General features: G+C 48.9%; 1 protein-coding gene across 2 annotated transcripts; it reads left to right on the top strand.

The window, feature by feature from the left end:
* The first annotated feature begins 1,465 nt into the window (after positions 1–1,465).
* Positions 1,466–25,290, top strand: GGT7 (gamma-glutamyltransferase 7). 2 transcript variants are annotated; one of them, XM_087818773.1, is made up of 15 exons: positions 1,466–1,680; positions 8,285–8,520; positions 8,833–8,984; positions 10,194–10,311; positions 11,186–11,253; positions 11,472–11,545; positions 11,863–12,059; positions 13,964–14,051; positions 15,556–15,683; positions 15,858–15,946; positions 17,463–17,612; positions 17,732–17,849; positions 18,603–18,740; positions 19,885–19,984; positions 23,032–25,290. In XM_087818773.1, the coding sequence occupies exons 1-15, from the start codon at positions 1,512–1,514 to the stop codon at positions 23,193–23,195; spliced, it is 1,989 nt and encodes a 662-aa protein (XP_087674899.1). In that variant the 5' UTR covers positions 1,466–1,511; the 3' UTR covers positions 23,196–25,290. The 2 variants fall into 2 exon arrangements, with proteins under 2 accessions (XP_087674899.1, XP_087674900.1); XM_087818774.1 differs by having other exon boundaries at positions 19,885–19,977; positions 23,032–23,175.

A 25,290-nucleotide genomic window follows, 5' to 3' on the forward strand; every position in this document is an offset into this window, starting at 1 on the left:
TCCCCTCCCCCTCCCCCCTCTCCCTTCTCTCCTCTCCCCTCTCCCCAACCTTCTCCTAAGTCCTGGAGCCGTTCCTAACACATTGCTGCCCCCTCCTGTCTACAGGTAGCAATGCATGTCATGGACCCATAACAGACTCCACCCCAGCCCCACCCCGCCCCCAACCCCCCCCAGGGTAGGTTTTCAAGCTACCCTGGGGTGGAAGAAGGGATGTAAGCCCAGGGGCTTCACCAGCCCCCTCCCTCTGCCTGTGAGCTGTAGGAAGAAAGCTTGGACAAGAGGCCTCATAAAGAGTGAACCCCTCATTCCCGGAGATGGGAAGGCAGTGCAAGCTATAGTGTACCTGGAATTCCTAAGAGTGGGAAGGGGGTGGATAGGGTTGGATGAGATGAGACTCCACGAGATTAAGGGCATGAAAACAGCGGTAATAAGGGCACTTGAGGAGGGCCAGGACCCACTCCGAGAGCTTTCTATGTGTCGTTTAATTCTCACAACAACCCACACACACCCCAGAAGAATACTATTGTTCTCTCCAGTTTGCAGGTGAGGAAGCTGATACTAAAGAAGATGAAGTGTCTTGCCCAAGATCACACAGTTCGTAAGCGGTGGCACAGGAAACAGAATGCCGACGCCCAGACTCAGAGATCCCCCCCACAGTCCCGCACACCGTCCTGCCCAGGGTTCCTGTCTTAAAGCACCTTTTCCGGAACCACAACAAAAACTCTGAACGGTGGTAACTGTTTTAGCGATAGTCTCAGGTTCCAGAGACCCCACCCGAGAATGCTAAGCCACGGCCTCTAGAGTGGGATCTGGGGGTCTGCGCTTAAGGATCCTAACACATACACAACCTTAGGTCAGGCGTCCCGGAAGGGGTGGGACCTGAAGGAGGAGTCTGAGGGACTGTCGGGGGTCCAAGCAGGGATGCAGTCTGGGGATGAAGCAGGTGCCTGCGGGGCGGGGGAGGGGGGGCAGAGTCTGAGGTCGGAAGAGGAATTCGGAGTCGGAAGAGGAGTCTGAGGTCGGAGGAAAAGGGTCTTGGCGTCAAGAAGGGGTCAGGGGTCTGAGGAGTCTGGGCTCAGAGGAAGACGTGGGGTCGAGGAGAGCCTCGCGGCCTCGGAAGGGTCTGTGGGTAGCGGCGGGAGTCTGGGTCCGAGCAGGATCCCGGCTCACGCGGGAAGAAGGGATTTGGCTCCTGGGCTGTATAATGTGTCCTGAATCACTAAGGTCGCGCTATAGGGCGCTCTGCTCCCCGACCCCCTCTCCCCCCCGCTCCGCGACCCGGACCTGCCCTCCGGCCTCTGCTCGCACCCCCACCCGAGTGCCGGCAGCAAGTTGAAGACGCTGAGCAGGGGGGAGCGAGTCAGGCCCCGAAACGCGCGAGGTGGGGCTGAGGCGCCCCCTCCCGGCCGCCCGCGAGCTCAGGCCCCGCCCCCGCCCCGCACCCCCGCCCCGCACTCCCGCCCCCCGCACCACTTCCGGCAGGCGCTGCGCTGCGGGGGGCGCGGGCGAGGATGGCGGCGGAGAACCCGGCCAGCCAGGAGAGCGCCCTGGGCGCCTACTCGCCCGTGGACTACATGAGCATCACCAGCTTCCCGCGGCTGCCGGAGGACGAGCCGGCGCCCGCCGCCCCGCTGAGGGGCCGCAAGGACGAGGACGCCTTCTTGGGAGACCCCGACACCGGTGAGACCCGCTGGCCCCGTTCCTGCCCCCTGGGGCGCCCCTGGTCCTCCGTCTGCGCTGAGCATCACCTCAGCCTCCGTCTCCCTAATTCATTCCCTTCCTCCTAGACCTTTCTCCCCGCCCTTGTTTCCGTTCGTTGTGTGACGGGGCTGGTACTGCGTTTCTGCCTCGGAGTCCGAGGATGCGACAAGGGAGAGGGATGCCAGGGACTGCAGCGGGAGAGATGGGGTTACCTCTGGGGAAGAACCAACTGATAAGGGAGGGATGTGGGAGGGAAGGTCCTGAGGGACGGCTGTGATTGCCCAGAAGAGGCTTTTCTCTCTCGCCTCGGAGAACCCCGGGTGGAAGAACCCGAGTCAGAGACTGCAGTAGGGTGAATGGAGGTTAGGTCTTGAGAAGAACTTCCCCACAGTCAGGGACCGTGGGAAGGAGAGACCACGGGGGAGAAGCTGAGAGTCTCTGCATGTCCAGGGAGGGGAAAAGAGGGCATTGTTCTGTCCGTCTGTCTGTGCTGGGTATTGGGAGACAGGGGGGATGGACCGAATGACCTCTCAAAGTCCTTGGGGACCAGAGGGCCTTTGCTGCCCCGTGCATTACCTCACCCCCTACCAGAGCCATGGGTCAGGCCGGGATGTTAGTAAGGTACCCTGGAAGCAGGCTCCAGAATTTTACTGTGTTCTTTTCAGCGCTCTGCTGAGGCTGCAGGGAGGGGGGGGGAGTAGGGAGAGAGGAGACCGGGCCTGGGGGAGACCCTAGGGCCAAAAGCCCTCTGATAATTTCTTCCCTGGTGCTCCGGCTGCTGTCCATGTGCCCCAGCTCTGTTCTCCCCTCCACTCCTCATCCTCCACCCCCATCCCTCTTTCCCTCAACGTCACTTCCTGGCATTAGAGCATCCTTCTGGTTCACTCTCTCTTCCTCCCAGTGCCGGCACTTGAGTCCTTTCGCTTACCAGCCTGGCAGATCCTGCTCCTCTGGCTCAGCCCTCTCTGGCCTGGCCCTTCTGTAGTGACTCCCAGTCTGACAGCCCCAAATTCTTTCCCCTTCCACAAGTTTCTGGTTGTCTGGCCTTGACCACCAACCAGCCCCTGCCAACCTGACTAGATTTTTTTTACCCCACCTGGAAGGTGTGTGAAGTGACAATAGGGAGCTTTATGGGCATCAAAAGTCAAAGTTGCAGATCAAAACTTTTTTTCCAGAGGGAGTAGCCCTGGACTCAGGGGGTAGCAGGGAGAGGAGTGGGAAGATGTGGCCTGGTAGAGACCAGCTGAACCAGGTCCATTATTCAGGGGTGAGGAGTGACAATTCTGGTCCCAGTGTTGCCCTGACTCATTGTGTGACAATGGGCACACCTACCCTTAGCTTCTTTAGCTTCCTCAGCTTCCTCTTCCAGCTCAACTGGGAATGCATATCTCTCCCAACCTAGAGACTGGGAACCTCTGATATGTTTTCTCCTGGTTCCATATAAATGCATTTATCAAAACCTGTGTTGTTTATTTGTGTGATCATATAATTACTCCATGTCTATAAACCCTATGAGGGTGGGATCATGACTGTTTTGTTTGCCATTCAGCACAGCGATAAGTGCTCAATAAAAATTTTTGAATGAATAAATGAATGAGAAAGAAGATCGTAGGATGAAAGAATGGCAGCAGAGGGAGTTCTCAAAACTCAGGGAGTACCATGGCGAGTTAATACAGACTGCCCTAATCTGTACAAAAATCTAGCCGATACCCCAGTCACTTGAGTTTCTGGGAACCTGCACCTAATGCCAAGGCTGTGCACTAAGGTTCCAAGGACCTTGCCATCATACCTGTGTAGTCATTTGAATGCCATGTCTCCCAGCACTGCTTCCAGGCCCCAAGCCTCCTCTGGCCCAGCTGGACCAGCCAGCTGGCTAACATGGCCTCCTATGCTCTCAACCCGGTAGTGCCGCCTAGTGGAGAGAGATCTTGGCTGGAGATTGAGGTCCTCTCATCCAGAAGTGTGATTGTGCCCACCTAGCCTCTAGCCTGCCATGCCCTAGAACCAAGTGTCAGGCACCCCACAGCAAACCCTACGGAAAACAGAGCTAGGTGATAACCACTCTAAGTTTGGAGTAATACTGTCTTTCCTCTCTTCTGAGCTCCAGGCCCATGTGTTCCTCTCTGTCGCAGGCATCTGCCTCTAGATGTCCTGCCAGTACCTCACCTTCAGCATGTTCTACACTGAACTCATCATCTCTTCCCCATACACCTGCTCTTCTCCCAATGTCATTCTCAATTAATGATACTTGCCTTTCACCCCGTCTCCAAGGTAAAAGCCCAGGAGCTATCCATCATCCTCCCTCTTCCTCTCACTTCCAAAATGGTGATCAGATGCTCTCTGTCCCCCTCCTAAGTATCTTTCAAATTCCATCACACCATCCCTGTCATCATTGTAGACTAAGCCACCATTCTCTCTTATCTGTGTTACCCATAGGCTTCTAGCTAGTCTTCCTGCCTCCTGCTTCTACCCACCTCCTGCACAACCCCAGTCCATCTACCACCCTGCACTTCTGATCATGTCACTCCCTGGTTCAACAATCTTTAGTGATTCTCCCCTTTGAGGAGTAAGCAAGCCAGAGAAGACCTCAGTCTCCAGCCAAGATCTCTCTCCTGAGCTCTAGACCTGCCAAGTCAACTCTAGTCAGGGCTCTTCTGTCATAAAGTCAGCCAAAACTGAGCTACATCTAAAAAGAGAACTTTATTGGGTAGCATAACTGAAGAGTTCAGGGGCATGGGGCTTCTGGCATAGTTGCATCAAGGTGCCTAAAAAAGAATGGGCTTTACTCCACCTCTTGCTTTGCTTTCCTTTTCACAGACTTCATCTTCAGAAAGCCTCCCACCTTGTTGGGGCAAATTGCCCCCAGCAACAACAGCAAATCTTACTACCTTAGTAGTCCTAGATAAAAAGAAAGCCTTCCTCTTCCCTAATAGCTCCAGCAAAAGAACAAAGTTTGAATATGATTGGCATGGCAATGGTCACATGCCTGTCCCTGGACCAATCACTGTACAGTGGTGCCTGTTCTGATGGGCTAGGCCTATGTCATGTACTTACTCTAGTCAGCAATGAGGGAAAGAGGCACAAGAGGGGAAATAGTATTCTCTAAAAGAAAATGGAATGGGGAATGGTGTCTAAGCAGATAAAAATCAGATGCCTACTAGGTCAGCTGCTTCCAGACAACTCCTGCTGGTGTCTCACAAATTCAGAATAGCTAAAATTAAACTCATCTTTCTCCCAAAAGACTTGTTTATTCTGGTCCCAAACTAACCTTTTCCCAGTGTCCTGCTGTTGCTCTTACTTATCAGTAAAATCAGTGGTATTATTGCCCAGTACTTTCACAGTAGGGTACTCAGTAAATGTTTTTGTTGAATAAATGAATAACTTAATAATCGGTGAAATAAAAAGTCTTAAGTAGATCCATCTCTGCTACCACCTTCATCTCCTGGCTTCTCATATCTAATTGGAGAAAACAGATTTAAGGAAGAGTACCTGGAAATATCAATTGAAATTACCTCGTAAGGTTGGTTTTTGAGGAGGGAAATGACTACCGGTGACATGTGGAGCAATGGAAAGGAGTTTTTTTAGTTACATAGACTCTTGATTCTTCCATTTATTTATTTATAACCTTAAGCAGGCAGTATCACCTTTCTCAGCCCCAGTTTCCTCATCTTTAAAATGGAGAGAGTGAGTCTGTCTTTTAAAGTTATGGGAACACTTCAATCGGGAAGTGTATGTAAAGTGCCTGGTAATATAGTCAGTATCAATAAATATAAGTTCCAAACCCTTTCCTGCAGTTCTTTTGAAACCTCTAGTGCCAAAGAGTGTTCTGTACCCAGAGTAGGTGTTTAACATCTGTTTGTCCAATGAATTCCAGTTTTATTTACAGACTCTGTGGTGCTGATGCTGAGCATTAAATGCAAGCACAATCAACTGAAAGAGGCTTCCAAAAGACAACCTTCTTTTTTAAATAAAAATTTAAAATGAATTATGTGTTCATGGTAAAAATAATAAAGAAACAAGGAATAGTGAGGAAAAGTTCCCTTCTCCACTACTGTCTCCTTTTTATTTAAAGTATATGTATTGATTTAAATATATATATATGTAGTAAAAATTTCAAACAAAATATTCTCCCAACCAGTCTCATTCCCACCTTCAGGAGCTTTTCCCAAAAGTAACCACCTAAATATCTATATATGTATGAGGTTTCTTATTTATATAAAAGAAGAGTGTGTGGATTATGAAGGGCTTTGACTGCCAGGTCAAGGAGCTTAGATTTTTTAAAAAATATATGTCTTTATTGATTTCAGAGAAAGGAAGGGAGAGGGAGAGAGAGAGAGAAACATCATTGATGAGTCATTGATCTGCTGCCTCTTGCACGCTCCCCACTGGGGTTCAAGCCCGAAACCTGGGCATGTGCCCTGACCAGGAATAGAACTTCAATCTCTTGGATCCTAGGTCCGATGCTCAACCGCTGAGCCATGCCTGCTTGGCAGGAGCTTAGATTTTTATCATGTTAGCATTGGTTTACCGGTTTTAAATAGGAAAATATAAGTTAATTTTTAATATTGTCCCACAGACTTTTAAAGCTGTTATACTCCTAGTACACAGTAGCAGGTGCTCAAAAAACATTTATTGAATGAACTTTTAAAAATAAAATAAAAAATTTTCATTTGTCTTTCCTGCAAGACAGTGGGGGGCTAGTATCCTTTATGGGGGAATCATGCACCACAGCTGGGCCGGGCAGCTAGCATCAGGCCTGGGGGGCAGTGGGTCTGCTGGGGTGGCCACAGTAGGCAAGGAATATCAACTGTTGCCCACGCCCCACTTTAAGCAACTGCATTCATGCAGGATGGCAGGTGAATGAATGAACTTTTAAAAAACACATTGTGAGTACAGCAATGTATTAAAGTCAAGGTATCAGGTTATTTATTTACTGTTTACAAACACCCAGGACCTTTAGGATGTTTAGAAGCCTAGGTTTAAGGCTGATAGCACCCAGGGGAGGGAACTATGGGATAGAAGAAGGTCTCTCTCAGTCTTGCCCAAGGTTGAAAAAAATGAAAATAACTTTGGGTGAACAGCACCTATGGGGTGCCTGGTGTACATTGCTTCATGTATCCACCCAGCTGGTTAGGGACTAGTGCCATTATTAGGATGAGGAAACTGAGGCTCATAACTTGAAATGACTTATCCACTCAGCAAGTGAAGTGCCTTTCAGGTCTCTCTGCCTCCACTCTTACATCCTCAGATCCATTCTCCACGTAGCAGCCAGAGGGATGTTTTCATTTGTTTGTTTTGTAATATGTTTTTATTGATTTTAGAGAGATAGGAAGGGAGAGGGAAAAAGAGAGAGAAACATGGATCCTCTGTCTCCTGCACACCCTCTACTGGGGATTGAGCCCCAAACCAGGGCATGTGCCCTTGACCAGGAATCGAACCCAGGAACCTCTCTGTGCCTGGGAGGACACTCAACCAACTGAACCACACTGGCCAGGGCTGGAGAGATCTTTTCAAAACATAAAACAGATGCTTCACATTCTCACTTAAAACTCTTTGATGGCCTCCCATGGCTCTTAGGGTAAAATCCAAGCTTCTCACTAGGCCAAGAAGGCCCAGTGATCTGGCCTAGCCTCCAGCCCACTGCTCACTACACTGGAACCACCCAGGGTTTGGTTATTTTTTTCTATTGTGCTGTTACAGCCCTACCTTAGGGCCTTTACACCTGCTCTTCCTTCTTTCTGGAACATTACGTACTCACCACTTGCTCTGCCTATGGGTGGCTCTTTCTCATCCTTTAGTCTCAAAAGTCACATCTGCTGAGAGGCCATGGCCCCAAGACACATCACTATTGTCTTGCTCAATCCTTTGTGTTCATAGCACTTTCCAGGGCCTGTAATTATATACTCATCTGTCTGCTTGTTCATTGCCTTTTTCTTCTACTGGTCTGTGAACCCCAGAGGGCCGGAATTGCTGTACCTTTCCCCTAGCATCTAGCATAGAGCAAGGAACATAGCAAGACCCTCCATAGTTGTTGGATGGATGGATGGATGGATGGATGGATGGATGGATGGATGGATGGATGGATGAGTGGTGGATGGATGAGTGAATGGATGGATGGATGAGTGGATGGATGGATGGATGGATGGATGGATGGATGGATGGATGGATGGATGGGTAACTGAAGCAAGGTTGGATGCCAGGGTCTGTCCGCTTCCTTTAGGTAGCTGCCTCCTTGCACCAGAGGCTGGGCCCGGCTCCGGGAGTATCTGGTTTCCCGGGAGGGTCCAACTCCCGTCTCTTAGGGACATGTTCCCATCCCTGGGTCCCTGGAAATCTTGTCTCGGGGCACTAATCCAGCTGCCCTGAATCACAGCTAGTGGCCCCAGGCTCTTCCCAGCCCTGACTGCCACCCCATCCCCCTTAGGATGCATAGGGGAGGCGCTGGAAGGCGGTGCTATCTAGTGGGGTTCGTCGGACTGGAGCGCGGAGACGGAACGGGGGGGGGGGGGAGGGGGAATAGCCCCGCCTCGAGGGCGGGCAGGGCGGGGTAAGAGGCTGCCTGACTGACCCCGGCCCCCTGCAGACCCTGACTCCTTCCTGAAGTCGGCGCGCCTGCAGCGGCTGCCGTCGTCTTCCTCGGAGATGGGCAGCCAGGACGGGTCGCCCTTGCGGGAGACGCGCAGAGACCCCTTCTCCGCGGCCGCGGCCGAGTGCTCCTGCCGCCAGGACGGGCTCACCGTCATTGTCACCGCCTGCCTCACCTTTGCAACCGGTGTCACTGTGGCGCTCATCATGCAGATCTATTTCGGGGACCCTCAGGTGAGAAATCGCTTGAGGAGGGCGTGGGAATTGGGGGCTGGCGGAGCAGTGGAAGTGGGCCAGGGCTTGGGAAGGGGGGAAGGTCTCCGAGGCTGGAGACGGACCGGGCAAGGAGGGGGCCTGATCAGGTAGGAGGCACTTGAGGTACCGAGGGAAAAGAAGGCAAACAGGGGCGAGCCCAGGGGACAAGAGGACAGAGCTCCCGCCAGCGCCACCCCACCTCCCCACCCCGTGGAGGTCCTGGGGTAGTGGAGGTACCCTAGGGAAGAGGGGGCTCCTACGGGCCCCAGCCAGTGTCCTTTCCCCTCCCAGATCTTCCACCAGGGTGCCGTGGTGACCGATGCTGCCCGCTGTACGTCGCTGGGCATCGAGGTGCTCAGTAAACAGGGATCTTCTGTGGATGCAGCTGTGGCAGCAGCCCTGTGTTTGGGGATCGTGGCTCCGCACAGTTCCGGCCTCGGCGGGTGAGGCACCCCCTGCTGTGCGGGTTGGGGGGGGGGTCCCCCCAGGACAGGCCCAATTCCCTGTCCTGGTCCACAGACCTCATGGGGGAGGGGAGTCTCCAACTTGGAGCAGAGGGAGGGACAGGCCCCAGCTCCTTGCATTTGTTCCTTTCACACACAATTCTATCCCTCTTCTTAGGTGGAGTCAGAGGAGGTGTTTTCAAAAGCTTTTTTTTTTTTTTTTTTTAATTTGGAAAAGGATTTTGTAAATTGTGACCCGAGGCGCACAGGCAGGGGTGTGCTGTCATTAATTAAGGTGGGATACTTAAACCTTCAGGCTCACAAATCCCTGAGAGTCTGATGGAAGCTCCAGACCCTCCCATCCTCCAAATACACAACCCAGCTAAGAATTCTTAAAACAGACGTGGCAAGCTGGCCGCCCATGCGCCACACCCAGAACACAGACCGGTTTGGTCTGCAGACTTACATTTTTAAAAATTTGTTTCCCATTGTTAAGAAGTTGAGAATTTCCAACATCCCTTGAGCCTGGAGAGACCTGGTAACGCAGGGTCCACAGTTCCATGTGACTGCAATTATCCGGATCTGAGTTGACGCTGCTTCCCATTCCCTGCCTTCTACTTTGCCACAGTTCCTACCACTCCCTATTCTTTGTTATGTTACTTGGCCACAGGCCAACCCTCTCAGATGCAACCACCGTCTCAGATGGAAACAAGTCACAGAAAAGGGACAAGCTGACAAAGTCCATGTCTTGGTTCCTGTAAGACCAGCCCTCCAGGCCCTACCAAAGAAATTCTCCTTTTGGTTTTGCACAGTCTGTTCTTACATAATTCAGTCCTGGGAGAGGGAGCAGAGGCATACCATGGAGGCAGGTGCAGGAAGCTGGCGGGGGTCCAGCTGTGGTCTGGGGTGGGGGGGGTGGGGCAGAAGAGCCTGCTCTCCCAGTCTCTGGGGTTTTTCTAATCAGGGATTAAGTTCTCCAGTGACAGGCTGGAAGAGGTCCACAAACTCTGGATTCCTGCCTCGATTCCACTCCTCACCATAGTGGTGTAGCTGAGTCTCTGAATCCCTGTTGGGAAGGGGGCTCAAACACTTGACTCCTGATGACAAACTGAGCCTACAGCCATCGCCATTGGGAATTTAGGGGTGGCAGGTTAACTGTTCAGAGGGGTGGCATCTTTTCATCACCCTCCCCCTCTGTGTCTCTTCCAGTGGGGGTGTGATGCTGGTACATGACATTCGAAGAAACGAGAGCCACCTAATTGATTTCCGGGAGTCTGCACCGGGGGCCCTCAGGGAAGAGGTCCTACAGAGGTCCTGGGAGACCAAGGTGGGGACCCTGGTGATAAGAGAGTACGGGGGGGGGGTGTCTCCCTTCACTGCCCATCTTTAACCCAAGCATTACTTTGCTGAATATTTGCTATGGAGGTGAGAAAATGAGTTGAGCAGGATACTCTTAGGCTATGAGGGAGACAGGCAACCCTCCAAATAAAATAATGAACAAAAAAATCTGGATGGTGGATATCAAGCAATACAGCAACATCTTAACTCTCTGGCAGCCTTGCCTATCTGGCACACAGAAGGAAGGAAAAAGGCCAATGAGCAGCCTGAGACGTCGAAGTTGCTGCACTAACACTCACACATCCCACTTTGAGCCTGCCGACTGCAACTTTCCCAGCCCACGGCATATTGGAAGATTAGAAAGGAACTGCTAGAGGGAAAATCCACTCTCCACTGAGAGCAAGGACAGAAATAGAATAACTTGGAAACATAGATATTTAGTGCAGAGGTAAAAGCCACACTCCTGAGTTATCACAGTTCATAGTAATGGTGGTGTGATAATGACAAAGTAAAACAAAGGTCTCTTGTACACTATGTTAAAAATCAGGAATAGGTATAATCCAATGTAGATAGATTCCCATCTAAATTGGTTATGTCCTGGCTCTTAAAAGGGATTGCTTGATTTCTAAGTCCCTCAACTGTGATAGATAAAGGAGGACTTTCTGCATTTGCTGATAGGAAGTCAGGGAAGTGGGAGGGAGGATGCCTGCTGGGACAGCTTATCCCTCCTCTGGGATACTTGGCCTGTGTCTCTCCCCTGTGCCAGCCCCCCATCCCTGGCTTGGGGCTCTGCGGAGTTCAGCCCAGCCCCCCCCTTCCAGTGACCTGGTCTCCTCTCTCCCTCGCCTGCCCGCCTTGCCCAGCCTGGGCTCTTGGTGGGGGTTCCCGGAATGGTGAAGGGGCTACATGAAGCTCACCAGCTCTATGGCAGGTAAAGACCCTCCCCCTGGGGACCAGGGGCCCCTGCCTGCACCAGTCCTTTGGCTGTCTCCTACCTTCCTGGATTCTTCCCTTCCGAACTCCCTCTCCTAATATCCCTTCCCTTGCCAGGATTCTCCTTCCCAGGAACCTCCCTCCCCCCTCCCAGGGTCCCTCCTCCTTCCGCCGAACCTCCTCCATCCCCTGCTCTCCGTCCCCCCCCACCCTCAGGCTGCCATGGTACCAAGTCCTGGCCTTCGCAGCAGCTGTGGCCCAAGATGGCTTCAACGTGACCCACGATCTAGGTCAGTGGGGCCTGGGGGTGCGGGGAAAGGCATGAGGTTGATGGAGAGGGGAGATGGAACCTCTGAGATTTGGGGCCCAAACCAGAAAGCATCTCTCTTCCAGTTTGCTTCTCAGACTTCCCCCATCCTGATCAGGAGGCAGACAAGTGAGAAGATATGGAGGGGCCCATATATACCCCACCTCCTCCATTACAGGCTCCTTGGGGGCCAGAGCTTAGGGCCAGCCACTCATCCCTCACCCACTTCACCTGTTATGCGTCTCAGCCATCAGGTCCAGCCCTGGCATTCCCTGCCCAGCCTCTTGTCCCTGCCCGCAGCACGCGCCCTGGCAGAACAGCCACCCCCCGATGCGTCCGAGCGCTTCCATGAGACGTTCCTGCCATCGGGCCGCCCGCCACTACCTGGCTCACTGATGCATCGGCCTGACCTGGCCACGGTACTGGATGTGCTCGGCACCTACGGCCCCGCTGCCTTCTATGCTGGTGGTAACCTCACCCTGGAGATGGTGGCTGAGGTGAACATGTGGAGAGCCCCTCTGTCCCAAAGGACCCTACTGCAGGGACATCCTTTTCCCTCTTCCTTCCTTACCTGCCTTTCTCTCTACATATATTTACTAGGATTCTATTTTCTTAAAATTCTAGAATAGGCAAAACTAACCTCTGATGATAGGAATCAGATCAATGGTAGTTGGAGTGGGAGGGCTTGACTGGGATGCAGCAGGAAGAACCTTCTGGGGTGATGGAAATGTTCTGTCCTGATTGAGAGAGGTAACTTTGGGCTCCCCAGGGCTGGTGCCAACCTGTGCAGGGGTCTGGCCTGTCCCTCCCAGGCTTGGTGGAGACCCATGATCGGCCTCTGCTTCCCTAAGCCCACAACCTCACCCTGCCCTTGGGTTTTCTAGGGACAGAGGGAAGTGCCTCCTGCACTGGGACTGGGGGTATTAATATGAGGGCTTACCAACCAACCCCAAAGAGTCTTAGTATGAGGTAGTAATGGGTTCTAACTGTTGTCAATAGTTGGAAATTCCTAATGGAAAATTATGTTCAAGATAAGGATACTCAGACCAACTCAGTGGCACTCTCATCTGTGCAACAGGGTGATTACATCTATCTCTGCCATACAGTTGTGGGAATTGAATAGGTCTGTCATTCATTCTACATTTACAAAGTGCCCACTCTGTGCCAGGCCCTATGCTGGGCACTGGAGGCATGGGTGTGGTAAAAGAAGCCCACCTCAGATGGACTTAACTGGAAAGTCCAGCGGAGTACTGGCTTTAGGTCAGCTGGATCCGGGGGCTCCATCCATGTTGTCAGGACTTGGTCTGTCTCTCTTTCTGTCTCATGACTGCTTTCCTCTGTTTGAATTCACTCTCTATTGCATCCTTTCCACACCTGCTCCCATCAGCCATCCTTCCAGCAAGCCATCCTAGATAAAGGGCATTTCTCATTTCAGTAGTTCCAGCAGAAGCCTCAAGGTTGTATCTCATTGGCCTGTCATCGGGCTCATGACTATTCCCAAACCAATCACGGAGCCATGAAAAGAAATGCTCTGATTAGCCAGACTTGGGTCTTGTATCCTTTCCTAGAGGTGGAGAAGGAGATGAAGGAGACTCTAACAAAGACCATCAGAGCTTGAAAAGAAAAAAACCCAAAGTTGAGTTTATTAACTTATCAGACAAAGGAACACACACCAGCCAAGAAATTCAATGTATTGTTCACTGATGGTGGAGAGGAAGTCAGAGGTTTCAAGTACCAAAAAAGGAGAGCATTCCTAATGTTATGCTAACTTAGGGTTGAAAATTAGCGTGCTGATAGTATAAAATGAATCTACTGGTTTGTACTAGACTGGTTCTTGGTCAGTAGAGTCCTCAATTACATCATTCCTACCAGGGTCATCCATGGTTTTGTAGTGACTTTAGTTAGCTGCAGCGAAATGCAGAATTCGGTTTTGATATCTCTCAGGCAAGTGCTACTATAAGTGAAAAATCTTTGCTTTTTCATAGGCAGAGAGGGCAGTATGTGCAAAGACATGGAATCATGACTTTCAGGACCTGTAGGTCACTCTGAGTGGCTGTACAGAGCTCACTGGGGAATAGCAGGACATGAGGCGGAGATGTAGGCAGGGGCCAGATCACAAGGGGCCTTAAATACCTAACTAAGAAGGTCATTCATAGAATGTAACCAACACAATGCCTTGTACATAGTAGGTGCTCATTGTTAGTGCTTTTCCCCCTTCCTTTTTCCTGGGGTACCCAGGGCTGATGGGATCCCTAAAGGCCATGATGGAAATTGCAGAAGGCACAGAAGTTATAAACATCTGATCTGTCTGTGACCCAAACATATACCATAGGCCAAATCCACGTGCTCACTGAGTGGTGTGTGGCTCACAGTGGTGGTGGGGCCATTCTCTCCCTTCCAGGCTCAGCACGCAGGGGGTGTTATAACTGAGGAGGACTTCAGCAACTACAGTGCCCTTGTGGAGAAACCTGTGTGTGGCGTGTACAGAGGTGACTTCTCCCCCAGCTCCCACGGTCCCCACTCAGGAGAAACCTCCCAGTCCATGGCTGTAAGCTTTTGGCCTAGAGACTCCTTCCCATTTCATAGGAGAGAAACTGAGTCAGTGAGCTGCTTGAACAGCTAACTAACGAAGAAAGGCAGAGTCAGCCTACCTTCTGAAATAGTCATGGAGTCATTTACCCCAAGTATTTAGGAAATGGGGAGGGAGACCTGGTCAAAGGTTCAGACCTAGAAGTTGGGATTCTGGCCATAGGTTTTCTTGATTTGGGCTCTATGTTGCCTTGCCCATTCCCAGTCCCACTCTCAATGCCCACTCTCAATGCCAAGACAAGCATAGACCTGCCCTCTAATTGTGCCAAAAGGAGACTGAGTGCCCAGGGAAGGAATAGAACTTAACCTGTCAAATTCAAAACCAATGATGAACTCATAAAGGCAAGTTTATGACATGGGTGAAATCCATGTTGGTTGAACCCAAAGTGGTAGGTTCCTAGGTCCCTAAGGAGGTTCACAGGTTCTCCAGGAGGCTCAGATCACCTCAAGCCCCAGAAGAGGCTGCCTCTAAGTTCAGGTTTCCAGGCCTCTATCTCCAGCCTGATTCCTCTACCAGAGGCAGTGGCATATGGAACAGAGGAAGAATATAGCTAGGGAGCCAGAAGGACCTAGGTTTGAGTACCAGCTATGCCATTCACCTTGAACAAGTCACTTCCCACTCTGAGCCTTGATTCCCTCCTTAAAATGGAGATAATAGTGCCTACCAATCAGGGTGACCATCAGGATTTGATGAGATGATGTTGGAAGCTGCCCTGATCAGAATGGGCACTGAATATATATTTGATTTTCCATTTCTCCTCCCCAGCCTGTGCTCTCTTGGCAATGCCTTTACCTTGAGTACTCTGGGTTCCACTTGTATCCTATAATCTTGGACCAGCTGCCTCTCTGTGCCTCAGTTTTCTCACCTATAAAATGGGAATAACAGTACCCATTGTGAGGATTAAATGAGTTAATTAGTTATGGTTTGTGTTATATCAGGTATTATTATTCCTTTGATATCCAAATATCTAATAACTGGGGCCTTACATAGGAAGAGGAGGTTGCTGCTCCCAAGAAGTTTCAGGGGTGGGACCATCAGGGGCCCTGAATAGTATCCTGCCCTATGAGAAGAGCTGAAAGAAGACACATGGTGGACCAGGAATCTGAACATCTGGATACCTGTCCCTACTGTGCCAATGGCCTTCATTGTAACTCTGGGCAAATTATAGTCCTCTTCAGCCTTAGTTTCCTCATATGGAAGAGGAAACTGATGACCAGTGTTGGATTCCTGGCCCTGTCCTTGACTTGACTGGCCATGTGAACTTGGGTGTGTCCCTTTGCCTGTCACCTCTTCTCCCCTATCTGATGAGGGAGTTCAGTGCAGTGGTCTCAGTCTATGTGATGGTGGGGTGTGGAGATGTCTTGACCCTTCCCCTGCCATCTAGTCATTTCCTGTCTTTTCAGGCCACCTGGTTCTCAGTCCCCCACCCCCACACACAGGCCCTGCCCTCATCAGTGCTCTCAACATCCTCGAGGGCTTCAATCTCACCAGCCTGGTATCCCGGGAACAGGCTCTTCACTGGGTAGCAGAGGTAAGGCCAGCCCCTCCATCCCACCCTGTGTTGGGGGACACTGAGAGTGGGGGGATGGGGTACAGCCATGGGGCAGGACTAAATCCCCTCCAAGTTTTCTCACACACAAGAATTCTGGGTGTGGCTACTGGGAGGAGCCTGGCAGCCTCTGCCACACCTCTGCTCTGTTTTCAGACCCTGAAGATTGCATTAGCCCTAGCCAGCAGACTGGGAGACCCCATCTACGATTCTACCATCAGTGAGAGCACGGATGACATGCTAAGGTGGGTCCTGTGGCCGGCCCCTGGGGACTGGAGAGGTGGTGGTGGGTGTGGAGAAAGGATCAGGTGTAAAGCAGCTGGTAGAGCAATAGGCCTGAAGTTCCAAGTCAGTTCCAGCTCTACCCCAACTCACAGTGTGACACTGGTTGCCTCTCCTTGCACCTCCGTGTTCCCATCTGTACAATGAGTTGCTCTACTTTATATGGCTCTCAAAATTTTTTGACCCTAGTAGGGCACATATATGGGCCCATCTGTTCCCCTTTTTGAGTAGAAAAAGAAAGCCTAATAACAATGAAAAGAGTCTCCAAGAAAATACTGGAGGTGGTGGGGATTTTGATTAAAATGTATCTACATTAGCAGCCTAACGTAGCAGTAAAACTGTGAGCTCTTGTCATACTGACTCAGTTCAAATCCCAGATTCTCCATCCACTAGCTGTGCAGCCTTAAACTCTAAATCCATTTCTACAAGGGGCCCTGACAATAATGGTTCATGAGGTTGTTGTAAGGACCAAGCACGATCATACATGCAAAGCATTTAGCATGTTGTCTGACACATAATAAATATTCAACAAATATCATCATTACTATTAATTGGCAATAGGGGTAAGAATGGTTACTATTTAACTGCTACTATAACTGACTTAAAGGCTAGCTAAGGGAAAATTAGAAACCAAAAAGAGTTAATGTAAATCTGCATTTTCATAATTTCATAAATTTGTTTTTAAGATCAATATAAATTTAGCTCTAAAACATACAAGACTCACCTATATTAAATCCATTTAATTCATCCAATAAATATTTATTAAGGGCTTACTATGTGCCAAGTCTTTCTGTGTCTTCAAAAAGAAATTCTGAAAGTAAAGAATCCTGTATACAAACCTCCCCCCCCAATTAAACTGTTAATGAAACTTAATTTTGAGACTACAGTTAAGTGAATTCAGTTTGCTTATGTCAAAACAAATATTTTGTGCCTGGCTGGTGTGGCTCAGTGGTTGAGCGTTGACCCCTGAACCAGGAAGTCAGGGTTCGATTCCTGGTCAGGGCACATTCCCGGATTTCAGACTTGATCCCCAGTAGGGGGCATGCAGGAGGCAGCCGACCAATGACTCTCTCATCATTGATGTTTTTCTCTCTCTCTCTCCCTTCCTCTCTCTGAAATCAATAGAAACATATTTTAAAAATATATATTTTCTAAGCATTCACTATGCCCCAATCAGAGAAAGGATTAAGTGAGTAAAGTCAAGTAACTAAAAAACTCTTGACTAAAGCACTGAATAAATTAAACGTTGGCTCTAGCAGAGAATCTGAATAACACCTAAATAAATTAATTCAGTCAATAGCTATTTCCTGAATATTCCCTATATGCTAGGAATAAGTAATATGCTCTCATGGACCTAACAGTCCATTGGGGGAGGCAGATATTAATCAAATAATCACATGAACAGACATCACAAAGAGTGGTAGGTGGAATATAATGAGAATTTGCTGTGTGTTCATCTCCTACCCCATGTCTTTTCAGCAAGGTAGAGGCTGCCTACCTCCGGGGCCACATCAATGACTCCCAGGCGGCCCCTGCCCCACTCCTGCCTGTTTACGAGCTGGATGGGGCTCCCACGGCTGCCCAGGTGCTGATCATGGGCCCTGACGACTTCATTGTGGCCATGGTCAGGTATGCCAGCTCAGACTCGGAAACTGGCACAAGATATCATCTAGACCAGGAAGGAGGTGGGGGCTGGGCAGGAGTGAGAGTGGGCTCAGGGTTCACCTGGCCCCAATCTCGGCCCCCAGCTCCCTGAACCGGCCCTTTGGTAGTGGCCTCATCACCCCCTCGGGGATCCTGCTCAACAGCCAGATGCTGGACTTCTCCTGGCCAAACAGGACTGCTAACCACTCTGCGCCCAGCCTGGTAGGATCTTGCTTCCCTCCTACCCTGGGAACCCCAAGGCTAGGGAGGACTTGTTACAGTATGGCTGCCCCTCCCTCCCTACTTCCTCTAGGAGCTTCTATTATAAAGAAAAGGAGCCCAGACAAGGTGTTCACAAGTTTGGGGCTTGGAGCCTGTTGGGTCCAAAGAAACCTTGTCCCATTCTGTCACCCTCTGACTGTGTGACTTGGAGAAAGTTTTATCCCCTCTCTGGGGATAAAACTTGTACAAGTTTCTTTACTTGTACAATCAGGCTATTGGCCCCTGATTTTATGCTTTAGGGACTTTTTAGTACTAATGGTCTATGAGCGTGTAATGCTGAGCTGATGGCTCTCAGTCCTATCCTTGGGCACCAGAGGAGGAAGGAGATGGGAATTATTGCGTAGCTGGAGCACTCTTACACCCTGCAGGCTGGAGCCATGGCAGGACAAAGACAAAGATGACCGGGGTGGAGATTATTCTGTTCTTCCCCATAGCCATCTTTCTTGGCTCAGCCCCTCCCCTGCCACCCATGGTAGCTCCAAAACTTCGTGGGCTCACTATCCACCCCAGTTATCCAGGGACCCTGCCCATTTCACATATAGCAAACTGTGGTCTGGGGAGAAACCAGTCGCCAATGAAAGCTGGGCCTGTGGAAGATGTAAGAGAGGGAGAGCACTGGGAAGAGTGGTGTACTCCTTTTCCTGAGTCGGCCTACCTCTCATCCCCCTTGTGGCCTCGGTCCTCTGACAACAGGAGAATTCGGTACAGCCAGGGAAGCGGCCACTGTCTTTCCTGCTCCCCACTGTGGTCCGGCCGGCAGAGGGGCTCTGTGGGACCTACCTCGCCCTCGGGGCCAATGGAGCCGCCCGGGGCCTCAGCGGCCTAACCCAGGTGAGGTTTCCTCTGTGACAGCCTTGCGTCACCAGGGCCAGGCTGTGGCCTGGGCTGCAGGTCCCCTTCGTGTCTCCTGCTTGTTCTCATCCTTTCCTCACAGCAAACGTGGGCTGCGACGGCTTCCCTCCTGGACACTAGGGAGAAGGGCTATGCTGAGTTTCTTAGTGAAAATGAAGACCTGAAGCTCCCTGTCTTCCCTGGTTGCAGGAGAAATTGCAGGGCCAGTAGAACTGAGAGGTGATAGGGCATCTGGGCTGCATGAGTTCTGTCAGTTTCAAGTCCCACCATGCTCTACTCAGCATCTGAAGAGAGAAGCATCCTGTTTAGGATCTGATTTTGAAAGGAAGGGTCTGCTACTCTCCAAAATGCCTCGCAACAATTCCACTAGTCTTGAGCACCTCATATATGTGCCAGGCACATAATTTGGCAGATAGCAAGTTAACTAGCCTGAGCTTTGGAATCAGACGCCTGAATCCCAGACCAGGTGCTGCCCATTTCCAACTGTGTGATGTTGGCGAATTCACTTAACTTCTCTGAACCTGTCTCCTCATCTGTAAAATGTAGATAACAATAGCTAACATATACAGAGTTCTTGCTAAGTGCTGGGCATGGTGTTATGTGTGTTAAATCTTTTAACCTTCCCAACTTTGGAAGGAATCCTCATTTCTGTTTCATATATGAGGAAACAGAGGCCCAACAAGTTTAAGAAGTTAGGTACAGGTTAGTAAGAATGGGCAGGCAGTTGGTTCCAGAGCCAACCCACACTCCAAACCAATGAACTAAAAGCATCCACATTGTAACATAGACTATCCCCAGCCATTAACCCTGTCCTGGACAGGGAGAAGGGAGGTCAGCCCTGGGCTAGATTAAAGGATACTGGGTGCTAGCAGTGCCTCTTCCCTGGCTCTCTCTAAACTCTGGAGTGACTCACTTTTCTACTCTGGCCTTCATTTTCCCCTCTGTGAAATGGGGAAAATCATCAAAGACCTGCCTGTCTTCTGGGGCTGTTGAGCAGTTCAGATGACACCCCTTATACAAAGAATCTAAAGACTAAGGAGTCTGGACCAGGGGTAAGGACTGTAGAGTCCTAAACCCCCCATCTCTGGGATAGCCCTGACTTCTGCCCTTTGGCTGCCTACAGGTTCTGCTGAATGTCCTGACCTTGAACCGGAACCTGAGTGACAGCCTGGCTCGTGGCCGCCTGCACCCAGACCTGCAGTCCAATCTTCTGCAGGTGGACAGTGAGTGTCCCCATGGAGTAAGCACAAAGTCTGGTGGAGAAAAAGGCTCCTCCCAAGGGTTCCCCTGCCTCAACCAGCACCAGCTCCCTGCCATTGAAAGCTTGGTTTCTTCCACCTAACTCCTAACAGTACAAGATCTTGGGGATTAGAACATCCTGCCATTTCCTGGCTGTGTGGCCTTGGGAAATTTATATTTCTACTCTGAGCCTCAGTGTTCTCATTTGTAAAGTAAGACTCAGTTGTTCATTCTGCAAACATTCATTCAGCAGTTTGTATTGAGTATCTACTGTGTGCCAGGCATTATCCTAGATACTGGGGATACTGCATTTACAGGCAGACAGGAAAATGAATACTAAAAAAATATGAGAAAGCAAAATAAATGCTCTGCAGAGCATTAAATCAGGATAATGTATGTATAGGGCTGACTGGATGATCGAGGGAGACTTCTCTTTGGTTACATTTAAGTTGTGACCTGAAGATTGAGAAAGAGCCCACCATGCAAAGAACTGGGGTTTTGTATGCCAAGGGAACAAATGCAAAGAACTCAGGACAAGAATGGGCTTGGTGTGTTTTAGGAGCAGAAAGGAAACAAGGGTGAGTGAGAATGAAATGAGAACAGGAAGGCAGGCAGGGGCCAGGTCATGGACCTGATAGGTTATGGTGAGGAGACAGGCTTTCCTCTAAGAAGGACAGGTGCTTAATTTTGGACGCAGCTTAGTTTTGTAAATGGGAAAGTATGTGCTTGTTCAAGGAGTTTTTATTACAACAGACAACATATTATACAAGTCCAAAGGGGATATATATTGAGGCATGGTCCTCGCCTGTTAAGTGTCATTATCCCCATTTTATAGAGAAAGAAACTGATGACCACAGAGGTTATAAACCAGTCAAAGATCAACTAGTAAGTGGCAGAATGGAGAGCAGACCACCTGGCTGACACCAAAGACTCAGTTCTTTACCGCATGGCTCTAGATATCTCCTGGACTGAAGCATGTTAGAAGCCACACACCTAGATCCTCAGCAGTCACACCCTGTAGTTGACCGGTGACCCTTTGGATCCCAACTGATGGATGATGAGGCTAAGTCCTTGGAAATGAATCCTGCTCAACCAATATCTTCTGGTCTCTATCGAATGTGAGGCTTTATTCTAAGTTACTTGGGGGTGAGGGGGCTCATCCTAACCCTCCCTTGAGGGGCTTATAGTCTAAGACAGGGGCATGAGGAGTGGAGGCTTGGTGAAGGGAAAAGTTCATCCACCTGAGGACTCTGGGAGGCTTTATGGAAGAGGTAACAATTGGCTGGGCCTTAAATATGAGCAGGAATTGGGCATATGGAGGTAAAGTACATTGTGAGCAGGGGAACAGCCTGGGCAAAAGCCAGAAAGAATGGTTCAGAGAGCAGCCAAAAAGCCAGCTGGACTAGAGACATTGTTTCCCAAATTTCAGAATTTATCCATCATCTTCATGACTTTTGCCACATTTACACATCATCTAAACCATTATTTACATAATGTGTCTATAAATACATTTACCCTACATGTATTTTTAAAGTAAATCTTATATCATAATCCCAAATGGAAAAATGGCATTATTTGCCACAAATACACAATTAAAAGGTATTAAAAATTCAAGCATTTTTAGGTTTTAGTTGGATATTATTACCCAGAGAAGGCTCTGAAGGCTGCTCTCTCTGTTAAGGAAGATTGAAATGTTAGAGACCAGACTGAAATATAGTCCTTGCTATTATCAAATGGATTGAAAATGAACCACAAGATTCAGTGATGTAATGCTATTTAATATCATGTCTTCATCTCAGTAACTACCCAAAATCATCCCATTTGGGGAAGTAAGACAATATTTTTGTTGAGAAGCAGTGGGAAGTGAAATTATATGGCTTGTCATGGAGGTCCATGTTAAGTAGGGGAGGGATAGGACCTGATTTGTTTTATATAGGGGAGGTGGATTGAAGGGGGGAGAATTTAAGTCGGGGAAATACAAGAAGCACTCAGTATAATGGCCCAGCAAGAGATGAAGACCTGAAATTATGCAAGAGGGTGGGGATTTGTTCATTTATCCAGTAAATACTTGCTTAACATTTACTATGTCCTCGCCCTGTTCTAGGCAATGGGGATCCATAGTGAACAAGACAACATCCCTGCCTTTAAGAAGCTTATAATCTAGTGGAAGGAGACAGTAAATAAATAAACAAACATAGGTAGCATTAAGTGCTTTGAAAGAAAACAAAACAAGACAAAGATAACAAGGGCTGATATTTTAGATAGTGATCAGAGAATTTTTTGAAGTTTGGAAGGAAGTAAGGGAGGCAGTTTTGTGACTCTAAGAGAAGAGCATCCCGGGCAGAGAGAAAGCAAGTGCAAAGTTCCTGAATTGGGGGCGTGTTTGGCTTCCTTGATGGACAGCAAGGAGGCTAGAGCAGGGTTAAGGGAAAGAGTGGAAGGAAGTGAGGAGAGGATTTTGGAGACGTAGTGAGGTCCCAGATGATGTTGTACCTTAGAGGCTTGGTAAGGACTTTGGATATTATTCTAAGAGTCACCAAAGCTGTTAGAGGGTTTTGAGTGGGGGCAGTGATATGGTCTAATGGTTTAGAAGGACTCTGACTGCTGTGTGAATAGGCTGTAAGGAAGGCAGGACTGAGAGCAGAAAGACCAGCTAGTGGGCTATGCAGTTATCCTAGAAAGCAATGATGGCAACTTGGCCTAGGCAGGTGGAGATAAGACCCCAAAAACCCTTTTCCAATATTAAGAATGACTGTATATTATTGACCACTTACTGTATGCAAGGCTCTGAGCTCAGTGCTTTCTGTGTGTTATCTTCTTTAATCCCTGCAACAACTTCATATAGCAGGTTCTCGTATATTCCCCATTTTATGCATGAAGAGACTGAGGCTCAGAGAGGTCAAGCAATTTGCCCAAGGTCATACAGCTCCTCAGTGGAGCATCCAGGACCAGGACTCGGGTATGACCGTAGGATTCCTGAGCTAGTGCTCTGAACACTCTGAATGTGTGCATGTTGGGGGACGGTTTTCAGGTGAGTTCACAGAGGAAGAGATTGAGTTCCTGGAAGCCAGGGGTCACCACGTGGAGAAGGTAGATGTCTTATCCTGGGTCCATGGCAGCCGGAGAACCAACAACTTCATCATCGGTGTGAAAGACCCTCGGAGCCCAGATGCAGCTGGAGCCACCATCCTGTAGAGCAGCAGGGTGGGGCGGGGGTCTCTGCTCCCCCCCCTTTGCATGTTCCTAGAGTCCCTCCTTCTCCCAGGTTTGGTCTCAGGAGGACCCCGGGATACCCCAGATCAGGGGCCAGAGGGGATGCTTAGCAAACCCTTCCCCAGAGTAACTGGAAAATTCTCCATCCAGAGGCCTGTGGTGGTGGTGGTGGTGAGTGTCAGTGTTCATAACCAAGCAGACAGGACCTTGAGAAGCCAGGTTATCTTGTCTGTTTCCTTTCCCTCAGCCATGCTGGCCTTGAGCTTAGGGATATGCTTGCGAACCCTTCTCAAGGGTCCTCACAGCTCCAACATCTCCAGTCTGGCCTTCCCTGGGCCTTGTCTTCCAGTTCCCTTCTCCTGTCCTCAGCCTCATTTCTTAAATGACTAGGATTTTTTTTAATGGACCATCCTGGGGAGGGGGTGTTCCTCTCTTCCTCCCACCAGGTTGAGGCAGGGGCATTGCATCTGGGGCCCAGGGTGTGGAATCCCTGGGGGTGGGGGTGGGGACCAGCTCAGGGGCTTCCATTTGCAAAGGGGAATTAAAGAAAGAATATTGCTTAACCATGGCTCTGGCTTGATTTATGTTTGGCTGTGTTGGGAGTGGAGTGAGAGAGGAGACCTTGGCTTACCTTGTTCCAAAGGCAAACTGGAGTCAATATTGTGGGGGTCATAAAAATATCTGCCATCTATCTAAGACTTGTATTATAAAAATTATAAAGTAATTAACAACTATAATTATAGATGGCATCTATTGAACACTTAATGTGTGCTGGGCTCTATGCTAATTTTGTTTAGTCTTCCTTACAAACCTCATGAGGTAGGTACTAATATTATGCCCATTTTATAGATGGGAAGCTAGTAAAAAGAGGTTAAGGAACTTGTCTAAGGTTCCTCATGTATTAAATGGAAAACTGGGATTCAGTCTCAGGATATTCAACTCTTAATTTGTGCTCTTAACTATTTGCACATCTACTAGGCGAACTATTTGTTATACCACAAATTACATACAATATATATCAGACAATAAGTACCTTTTATACATTACGGCATTCATGTATGCATGTATCCATGCATTGTATTCCAGGCACTTTGTTAGGCACTGGAGATTCAGCATTGAACAAGAACATTTTTTATGGGTTTGCAGTTTACATGGGGAATTATACATTAAAACAGGACCCAGTTTGGCTTAAGGAGTTGTTTGCTGACCCCTATGCTAGAGCATAATGACAGAGGATGACTGTATGAGATGAAACTGATGAGATAGGTATATTACCCTTATGAGGCAGGTATTAATCTCCCCATTTTATGGATGAGGAAATTGTGGCTCAAAGACATGAAGTAACTTGCCCAAGGTCACGCAGCTGATAGTTGGCAGATCTATGATTCAAAAGCAATCTTTTTGACTCCAAAGATCATGTCCCTCTCTTTAAAAAAAACAACTTTATTTTATCTGATTACAGATGTAAGAATTATTTGAATATCAGAGTCCATAAAAATATAATGTAGATGATCCATGCCCTCAAAATCTCAACTTTCCAAAACTTTAATAATTTAATATACATGCCCCTAACTCCTTTTTGTGTAGATATAACATATATTATTCTATTTAAAAATAAAAACGGGATTATATTATTCACACCATCTACAACTTCATTTTTTTCTACTTACCAATATAACATGGGCATTTTTTCATGTCAATGTCAATACATATATATCTACCTAATTATTTATAACAATGTATCATATAGTTCATTGTAGGGTTTAACCAGTTTTCTATTGAATTTTGAGTAGTTTCCAATGCAACTTTGAATATCCTTGTCCTGACATTTTTAGGTGTTTGAGCCACACCTACAGGTCATACTAACTCTCCTAGGATGTCTTTTAAGTGATGGAGTTATAGGACTTTCCATGTAGCATGCTTTTGGGGAGCCATGTGGGTCTCTTGGTGCAATTTTCTCTCTTAAATATACTAATGACATCCCTCGATGGTGTGGCTCAGTTGGTTGGGCATCATCCATGCACCACTGCCAGTTAGATTCCTGGTCGGGGCACATGCCAGGTTGTGGCTCAGTCCC

The sequence above is a fragment of the Miniopterus natalensis genome, chromosome 7 (genome assembly GCF_054644295.1).
Source record: "Miniopterus natalensis isolate mMinNat1 chromosome 7, mMinNat1.hap1, whole genome shotgun sequence".
NCBI lineage: Eukaryota > Metazoa > Chordata > Mammalia > Chiroptera > Miniopteridae > Miniopterus > Miniopterus natalensis.